Here is a 10,000-nt window from a genome sequence, read left to right as displayed (position 1 = left end):
AAGCCAGTTGTTTCAAGAGAGCTAAGTAACGTTTGTTCAATGTCGACTTCGTCATATCAGACTGTAGCTTTCATTTCACTCCTCCTAATAAACAGGGAGCGGGTTTTTAAAAACAAACAAACCGATTTATTCACCTTATTCAAAACTGTTCCGCACAAAATCGTAACTGCTGAATACCTATCGCCGTCACGTCAATCAAAAATGCGCACCTGTTTGTTTTTTTAACACTTTACTATTTTCCAACTGCGCATCGTAAAGGCTTCGTTTTTTTTTTCACATACCCCGAAAAACACCCAGGCAACGCCGGGTACCCCTCGCTAGTCTATAAATATAAAAGCGAAAATATGTGTATGTATGTTCGCTTTTTGTGTATGTCCAAGAAAGGCTTTTTTCAGAGAAGCAGTCAATCAGTTCACAACTTCTTAAAACTTTTTATATCGCGTCTAAATGATAATATCTACGAGTTAACAACAGGGGTCGCCTTTCTATTTAATTTGCTCGACTTCAGGAAGATAAATATTCAACAGTTTCCGCTCGCCGCATGTGGATTAGACTTTTTCCTATAATAAAAGCGACACTAATTCTGGCGGTATTTTTCCAGTCGCTATCGCTGGAAATGTCCGAAAGCAATCAGCTTCGATCAATGTGGAAATATTTTCCTTATATCAGACAATTGCTATTCAGATTGGACAAATAAAAATAAAAACCCCGTAGTCAAAGTTGATCTCATTAAAACTTGCACCTACAAATTCTAAGTAATTAAATAAATTCAAACATGTTTTTGTTAGTATCTCGCGGTAGCCCAATGGTTAACGTTGGACGTCTTTTTTTTCACACTTTAATTTCCAACTTTGCCTGAAGGGTTCGGGTTCGATCCTCATACTCACCTACCAAAACTTTTTTTTATTTTACCCCCCCCCCCCCATCCCGGGAGTTTTGATTTACCCAAAACACCCGGGCATCGCCAAAATTCTCGCGTGTGTCAAAGAGCCCATCAAAATTATCCAGTGTGTCAAAGAGCCCATCAAAATTATCCAGTGTGTCAAAGAGCCCATTAAAATTATCCAGTGTGTCAAAGAGCCCATCAAAATTATCGGGTGTGTCAAAGAGCCCATCAAAATTATCGGGTGTGTCAAAGAGCCCATCAAAATTATCGGGTGTGTCAAAGAGCCCATTAAAATTATCCAGTGTGTCAAAGAGCCCATTAATTTAAAAAAAAAATTGCACAGGTGCCCAAAACCCAATGGTTTGTAGAAAATTTATCCACCTTCTAAAGAATGGCTTGGATTTTCAAAGAGTTTAAGTATGAGTTAAGTGACATTAGGTTTTCATTTTGAAAACTCAAATCTTTCTCAGCTATTAATAAATGATATTTATTCAATACTGGTGGGACCTGAGGAAATTCCACAGAGGACTCCTTCATATGTAATTGATATTAATGTTGACATTCTGTAGATGTTCAGTGTGAATGGAGACGCTCTGATATTATTGTAGCTTTTTTAAAACTGAAAAAGCATTTATTAAAGCTAGCATGAACGCCCAGTAAAACCCGGTCATAAAGTACGCTTAAATATATTTTGATTCATGCAGATTTCGTATATATTATTATAGAGTTAATGTTCTATCGATTTTTATATATTATAAAGTTGCGATTTCAAACATATATCCATATAACTTGAATCGAAACCGAAATAAGAACTTATGAAAAAATATATATATATACACACACACACACACACACATATATATATATATATATATATATATATATATATATATATATATATAGGAAATTTATTACTGTGAGTCCAGAATGAGTTTACATATTGTTTCAGCTAGAGGAAGATCCTCAAAAAGAAGAGGAAATATCCAACTAGCATCGTCAGAATTCATAGATGGACTAACTTATGATATCGAATAAGAATGATGAAGGGGAGTTAGAAAAGAAGTTTATAACGGTTTAAAATTAAAAGACGCTATTCTTATTTATAACGGCACAAGTAACAGTTAATTTAAATATACATATATATATATATATATATATATAAAATAAAAATTACAATTAAATTTACCAAAATGATCCAAGATGGTAAAATTAAAGTATATTATAAATATTAAAGAATTAATATTTATAAAGTTATCTCAGCCAGATGTAAAAGCTCGATAAAACCAAATAGGAGATAGAGCTTATAATAAATAATCCAGTGACGGTAAAATCCAAATATATAACTTCGAGAAAATTAATTTGGATTTTACTTGTGAAAATGGAAATTCAATTAACTTTCTTGAAGTTATATATATTTGGATTTTATCGTCACTGGATTATTTATCTTCCACCAGACTATCCATTCACCTGAAATCACCTTTTTCTTCACCATATTCCCTCTGCTTCACTTTTTTGTTATCAAGTAAGATCTTTGACTCACTTGTTGTTTCATCAAATACTTTTGCATGCAAAATCCGATTCCGCATTTTGCTAATTCCTACCCTCTGATGAGAAGGAAAGTATTTCTTCGAAACTCTGCGGATTAAGGACTATCCACTTATCAAGTGTTTCCTTTTCAGATTAAATATGTTTTTAACTCATTTCAAAGTATTTTTTTAACATGTTTTATTAACTGTTTGCTCGTATATATATATATACACACACATAAACTTGAGTTCCTTCAGCCATAATCGAAACCAAAACTTATGAAAAATTTTTTTGCTTATTCATTTTTGTTTATTTTTTGGTCTCCCGACAAACGGAGATGGACCTGTAAATTCGCCCTTGTCTGTCCACACTTTTCTCAAAAAACTATACGTTGGAATTTTATGAAATTTTGCACAAACATTAAGCCGGATATGAGTACAAAAAATAACAGAACGTATTTTCCGTGGAAACTCTGGTTGCCCCCCCCCCCCCAAATAACCATCCCAGGAGTGCCTTTCAGCTAAAAATGGCACTTTTGTGCTTATTGAAAAAAAAAAAAAAATGTCTTGGATTTTGCCCTTACAAAAAATAAAGGTAAATGTGTAGTTTAGCGACGTAAATTATTTGACAGACAAAAAATTATGAAAACTATTTATCTCTATATAAATAAAATGAACTCATTTTTTCCTGTCTGATTTTGACCTTAATAGGATTAAAAATCAAGATATTTCATGCAAATATAATATGCACAAACGGCAGAACAATATCTGAGGTGTGTTATAGGCTTATTATTTCTCAAATTCCTCGATAATCTTAGATTTCTATACTTTTTCTGCTGAGAAGTCACGGCCAAAATCGGTTAAGATCAATGGAAGTGGTAAAATATTTTCTCTCTAATAAATTCCTCCTCCCCCTGCCACCACTTAACACCGTTTGGGGATTGTTCACAAGGAACAGTTGAGAAGAGAACACCGGTTTGGCTTCGTAGTTCTTTCATGTGAAGTCATTTAAAATCACAAAACTAAGCTGCAGTGCTCTGTGGCGTAGTGGTTAGCGTGCTGGACAATTCACATTATATTTTCACGTTCGCGCCGACCTACCGTAGTCGTTTTTTTTTTTTTTCCTAAACAACTGGAATGGACTTTTCTTGGTGGCCGAACTGTTAACGTTGCAGATGTTTTTTTTTTTTCACACTTTATTTTCCTACTTTTACTCATGACTCCGGGTTTGATCCTTCCTACTTACCAACCATAACATTTTTTAACCCCCCCCCTCCGTCCCGGAAACAAACACTCGGGCAACGCCGGGTACCCCCACTAGTTTCTATATAATTTTGTTTGTCTATACTTCGCGATAACTCTTGGGTGAGCCCCAGGGCCTCTTTTAAGGCTAATAAAAAAAAAAACTCCATTTTTGGGAACTATTTTACCATATTTGTCTAAAAATTTTCTGTGTATGTCTATTTAGCAGTTTTGCATGGTGCTGAACTCAAATTTAAATATGTTAAGGCTTTGGGGACTTTTGGGCTAAATGGGGGGGGCGTTGAGCAAATGATGAACTTAGTCATTTCTTTTTTTTTTTTCATGATGCAGAACTCAAATTTACATATGTTAAGGCCTCTCTTGGACAGGGTTCAAAAGAGAGTCGCCAACCTGATAGGTCCTGAACTGTCATCTAGGCTTCAGCCTCTGTCCCATCGACGAGATATTGCATCCCTCTGCCTGTTCTACAAATACTTTAATGGTGAATGCTCTGACGAACTGCAAACACTTGTACCTCCCCGACGTAACTACCCCCGACAAACCAAGCTACTAACTCTCATCCCTTTACAGTAGAGATCCCTAGGTGCAAGAAAGCCTTTTACTCCAATAGTTTCTTCCCCAGAACTGCGGGTCTTTGGAACTCCCTTCCGGGATTCTGCTTTCCCAACTGCACTGATATGCAGAAGTTCAAGTGTAATGTTAACAAACATCTTTCTACTCATCTCCCTTTATAATGACCCCGCAAATTAAGTCCCTAATAGTAGCCCCCTGCTTCAAAGTGGCACTGTGCCTTGTTTGGGGTGAAAATAGAATAAAAAAAAAAATTGCACCTGTCTCTCTATGTTTTAGACCCGCCTTAAATTTAAAGTAAATCTTTTTGAATGTGTATTCCAATTATAGTACTCAAAAAACTTCAACCTGAACTAGCGCCCATACTTACAAAACTGTTTAAACGTTGTCTTAAGGAGAAAAGTTTCCCATCTCCCTGGAAAATTTCATCTGTATGCCCTGTATTTAAGAATTCAGGTGATCGCTCATCCCCCTCTCAGTACAGGCCAATAAGTCTCCTGTGCGTCATGAGTAAGTTGCTGGAATCTGTGTTAAATACAGAAGTAATCAACTATCTCAACAAAAATAACATTCTTAGTGACACTCAATATGGTTTCCGTTCTGCTAGATCTACAGCAGATGTGCTTACAGTTATATCTCATAGGATTAGAAAATCTCTCGACGGAGGCAACCTTTCTAGGGCAATTGCTCTTGACATATCTAAGGCCTTTGATAGGGTATGGCATAAAGGTTTACTTCATAAGATCTCTAGCTATGGTATTGCTGGAAATGTGTTCTCAATTATTAAATCATTTCTTTCTGATAGGTTCATAAGAGTAGTAGTTGAGGGGCAAAAATCAGAAGCCCACAGTATTAATGCCGGTGTCCCTCAGGGGTCCATCCTGGGCCCAACTCTTTTCTTGATCTACATTAATGATCTTCCAAATCACATCCTTACATCATTTGTAGACATTTATGCTGACGACACTACCATTTATGGTACCACATCTAAGACAGTAAACGACCAAGTTCTCTCCAATTCTCTCTCCTCTGATCTTGAGCATGTAGTACAATGGGGAAAGGAGTGGCTGGTTACTTTTAATGCATCTAAAACCAAGCTCCTCTCTTTACATCATCAACATTCTGATCCACATCTGGCATCAATTGAAATGAATGGCTCTCGTCTTCAGGAAGCCTCAAGTTTTGACAAGCTTCTGGGATTGACCATTACTCCTGATCTTAAATGGAACACGTACATCAAATCTGTTGCCAAGGCCGCTGGAAAAATGGTGGGATCTTTCTATCGATCTAGTAGATATCTCACTGCTGATGCAATTCTCTATCTATATAAGAGCGAGGTACGTCCAAGGATGGAATACTGTTGCCACATCTAGGCAGGAGCTGCTAGAAAGGACTTGGCCTGCCTTGATAGAGTTCAAAATAGACTTCGTAGCCTCGTAGGAGATGTCCTTTTCTCTTCCTTGCAACCTCTATCTCACAGAAGAGATGTTGCGAGTTTGTCTCTGATGTATCGTTATTTTCATGGTAAGTGTTCGACTGAGCTTCAATCTATGGTTCCCCCTCGCAAAACTTTCACAAGAAACACTCGTCTACCTGTAAACACTATCAATAATTCCCCCCACTCTTTATCTGTGCCTAAACCTAAACGTAGATTCCATGAACAAAGCTTTTTTATTAGAACTGCACGCCTGTGGAATTGTCTTCCGTTTTCCTGCTTTCCGGCTGACTACAATATGGTTGTCTTCAAGTCTAACGTAAATAAGTTCTTGATGAGCCGTTCCATATAAGTTATCAAATTTAACAAATTTTCATTACTAATGATTATTATATTGTCCAATTTCTACTGTACACTCTTTAACCCTTATCCTTGAGTTGCCTCTTTGACCTTGATAATGAGTTGATACCTATGAAAAAAAAAAAGAAAAAGTCCAATGTGAACAAGTTCTAATTGAATCGTCCCCCTAAGTAATCCAAGTTACAAAATTCCCACTGTTTACTATGCTAAAATCACAATGACTAATGTATACCTATTAACCCTTATCCTTGAGTGGCCTCTGGGCCTTGATAAGTGGTGACACCCTTGTAAAAAAAAAAAAAATCTGTTGGCAATCTGTTTCATGAAATTATTTATTTTTTTTTTTTTCATTTCAGATCTCAACAGAATTTCTCGGACACCCAGGGGAGGCCAACAAGTGCTGCCGCCTCCCGTAACTGTGGGGGAGGCGTGACACTCCAGCTGCACATAAAACCAAGACAGAGCTCCAACTCCCCTCTCCTTTTCTACTTAAAAACACAACAAACCCCCCCTTTTTTTTTTTTGTTTTTTTTTGTTTTTTTTTTTCTAAAAAAAAAATCCACGAGTGGAGGGGGGAGTACAAATGCCTCTTTTACTAACAGAATTAAATTAAAAAACAATTTTTTTTTTTTTTTTTTTTTTCTTATTTATATATATAAAATATTTTTAGATAAAAAAATAATAAGATGTGATTTATTTTTTATTCCGGCAGAAAATAAACCGAAAGAAAACAAGAAAAAAAAAATTTTATTTTCGTTTATTTTTTAATTTTAAATAATTTTATTTTCTTAAAATTGTCGCAAATGATTTTTAATTATTTGCTCGAATAATAAAAACACAAAAAAAAAAAAAAGCCCCCAAAAACTTGGAACTACGCTCATGACCACATTAAATAGTTCGGGTGTCGATACAAAACCCAATATTTTAATAATTTTGCCGTGTGAATTCGCCTCAGATAAACAAGATTTATTTTAGCTATTTGATTTAAAATTCCTCGTTTCTATCATGAGCGTTCTTGCTGACGTATTACATCAGAAGATGAAACGAAAGTTCATATTTAGTACACTGAAGTGCACCTTCATGACATATTAAAAGAAATATTTTTTCCCATAACCTAGTCCTCATTTTCCAATTTTTTTGTTTTGGAAAACAAAAGAAATCCTAATTATTGAAAAAAAAAAAACAAAAAAAAAAAGAAAAAAAAAAACACGAGAGACTTGACATAAAATGCAAAATGAATTCCTCATTGATGAATCTCACTTCCCCGAACTCCTGTATGTCCATTCCTCGTCTCTTCTGTTTCCAAACGTCCATCTCTTCACTCAGCAGGTGCCCTGGCTCACAGATCTTATCAACGGTAGTTCCCCCCTCCACAGCAGCATTGACAGCCACCCCCAACAACCAGGGTGCCGCCCTGTCATCAAACCTTCTACGGTCCGAGATGACAGTCTGGTAGAAGACGTCTACAACGGGGATATAACCAGGAAGCACAACAGCTGCGCAGTTGTGTCGCAAGCAGAGGGTGGGGAGGGATTCAGTAACGTTAGTGTCGAGCTCTGCCACCCCGATATTTTAGCTGGTGCGATTTCTAATCTAAAATTGAGTGTCGACGACGGCAACACTTGCGACGGTACTCAACATCCGTTTGAAAGCGCGTTGGTTGACGGCTTTCACACTTTTGGCAGAGGAATGGATGGAGTAGGAGGGGTCGTAGTAGTAGGAGACAACGGAACGCCTGCTGGCGGCAGCAGCAGCGGAGGTGGTAGCGGGAAAACTGGCAACGGGGTTAATAATAGCAACAGCGGCGCTGGAAACGGCAGTGGAACTAGCACCCAGGCCACATCAGTTGCAGCGGCTGGAAGCACGTCTGCGTCTAACAACCATATTCACAGTGGCAATAGTACCAGTGGGAACAGCAAAAAAAAATCACATATTCAGATGCATCAGCAGCAACAGTCCCAGCAAGGTATTAGCCCCCAACAGGGGTCGGCCCCCGTTTCCCCACAACCGCAACAGCCCCAGCAATCTCAGCCGCTGCAACAGACGCAGGGAACGGATCAGCTACTTGGCGGAGTGGTTGTCTCGTCGCCTTTGCACTTAGGTCTGACTGCAGACCCTGCTGCGCCTAGCCCAGCCGTTGGAGTAACTTCTCTTGCAGCCGCAGGAGCTGCACCGTCGACATCTTGCTGTTCTTCGTCCTCCTCCTCGTCATCCTCGTCATCAGCATCTTCGTCTTCGGCAGCCTCGGTTGTCCCAAGCTTCTGGTCGACGGCGTCTCCAGAAGACACATTCCTTCAAGGCTTTCAATCGTTGAATGGCACTGTTACTTTCCAGCAGTTTCCCCCCAACCCTAGTACCTTGTTTGGAACTGGAATAACGACTGCACCCCATCTAGGAGGGCTGGGGCATATGGCTGCTCAGCAGCAAGCCACGGCTCCGCAGCGCCGTGCCATCACGGCCCATCACAATTTTCAACAGCAGCAGCAGCAGCAACAAAGACAACAAGCCAGTCTGTTATTGAACAACTCAAAGACATACCCAGCATGGAGTTCGGCCCCGCAGCCATCCCTGTGGACCACAGCTGCAGCTCAACCAGGTGGGGGCAATGCTGGGGGTGGTGGTCAAGGAGCTGGGGGGGCTCAGGGCCAAGTAAACCCCAATATAGCAATACCCCAGTCCCAGCATCATCAGCAGCAGCAGCAGCAGCAACCACCGTCACCGTGGGGAAGCATTCCCCAGCAGCAACCGCCACCACCCCCTCCCCCAACAACTTCACAACAGCAGCAGCAGCAGCAGAGGCGATCGATGCCTAGTATCAACCCAGTGGCACCGATCAAGAAACCTATCTTTTCTCCACAGGCCCCACAACAGCAAGGTGGCGGTCAGCCTGTGGGGCCTCAGGGTCGCCATCTGCCCCAGGGAACTCCACTTCCACACCAGGGTCCCTTGCACTCGAATCAAACTCATGCTCAACTGGGCCAGACCTCCTTGATTTCAGCCTCAAAATTCCATCGGAGCACTTCATATCCTGGTCAAATACCACACCAGGCTGCTGTTGGGGCCAAACCTTCTGTCGAGATCACAAGTGTTGACGACCAAAGAGATGTCGTACTTGCATATCAGGTTGGTAGATGTTTCCTCATCTTTTTTTCTTTGAACCAGGCGTAACTCCACGTTCGTTCGTTTTTTTTCCCCTGAACATGACGTTAACTGACAGATTATATTGAGTGTCGCCAATGAAATCATAAGAATGCTACGGAAAATAAAATAACAAAACGTAAAATGTAGAAACAGCAAACAAAAACAAAAACCGTATTTTAAAATTTTTATTAACTATGTTAGAAGTGATTTTTTTTTTGTTTTTTGTCAAAAAAATAATTTTAAGCAAATTTTTGTTTAAAATGTGATATTTAAAAAATTTTAAACAAATGGTCTCAAGAAAAGGTCCAAAGAAACAACATAGGGGTATTCGGGTTTTTGGTAGGGGCATCCTTTTTTTTTTTTTTCACACTTTTTTTTCAAGTAATTTTGTTTTTCAAGTAATTTAGTTTTTTTCAAGTAATTTAGTGTTTTTCAAGTAATTTAGTGTTTTTCAAGTAATTTAGTGTTTTTCAAGTAATTTAGTTTTTTCAAGTAATTTAGTTTTTTTCAAGTAATTTAGTTTTTTTCAAGTAATTTAGTTTTTTTCAAGTAATTTAGTTTTTTTCAAGTAATTTAGTTTTTTTCAAGTAATTTAGTTTTTTTCAAGTAATTTAGTTTTTTTCAAGTAATTTAGTTTTTTTCAAGTAATTTAGTTTTTTTCAAGTAATTTAGTTTTTTTCAAGTAATTTAGTTTTTTTCAAGTAATTTAGTTTTTTTCAAGTAATTTAGTTTTTTTCAAGTAATTTAGTTTTTTTCAAGTAATTTAGTTTTTTTCAAGTAATTTAGTTTTTTTCAAGTAATTTAGTTTTTTTCAAGTAA

At 38.0% G+C, this 10,000-nt stretch overlaps 1 protein-coding gene and 1 long non-coding RNA gene across 3 annotated transcripts in view; both read left to right on the top strand.

Annotated features, from left to right (window-relative positions):
• The window catches only part of LOC145271042 (uncharacterized), a 58,332-nt gene extending 51,835 nt beyond the window's left edge, over positions 1 to 6,497 (top strand). Inside the window, exon 2 of the long non-coding RNA XR_013865670.1 lies at positions 6,397 to 6,497. This is a non-coding gene — a long non-coding RNA (uncharacterized LOC145271042). The remainder of the gene's footprint in view (positions 1 to 6,396) is intronic.
• Positions 6,498 to 6,992: 495 nt separating this feature from the next.
• Positions 6,993 to 10,000, top strand: part of LOC145271040 (uncharacterized) — a 101,637-nt gene continuing 98,629 nt past the window's right edge. For both annotated transcript variants that reach the window (XM_080126590.1, XM_080126589.1), the window contains exon 1: positions 6,993 to 9,163. In XM_080126590.1, the coding sequence (XP_079982716.1) occupies positions 7,268 to 9,163 (1,896 nt within the window). In that variant the 5' untranslated portion in view covers positions 6,993 to 7,267. The remainder of the gene's footprint in view (positions 9,164 to 10,000) is intronic.

The sequence above is a fragment of the Euprymna scolopes genome, chromosome 46, assembly GCF_053919585.1.
Source record: "Euprymna scolopes isolate OS-2025 chromosome 46, ASM5391958v1, whole genome shotgun sequence".
Lineage (NCBI taxonomy): Eukaryota > Metazoa > Mollusca > Cephalopoda > Sepiida > Sepiolidae > Euprymna > Euprymna scolopes.
The sequence above is the reverse complement of the archived record's forward strand: the minus strand, read 5'-3'. Positions and strand labels throughout refer to the sequence as shown.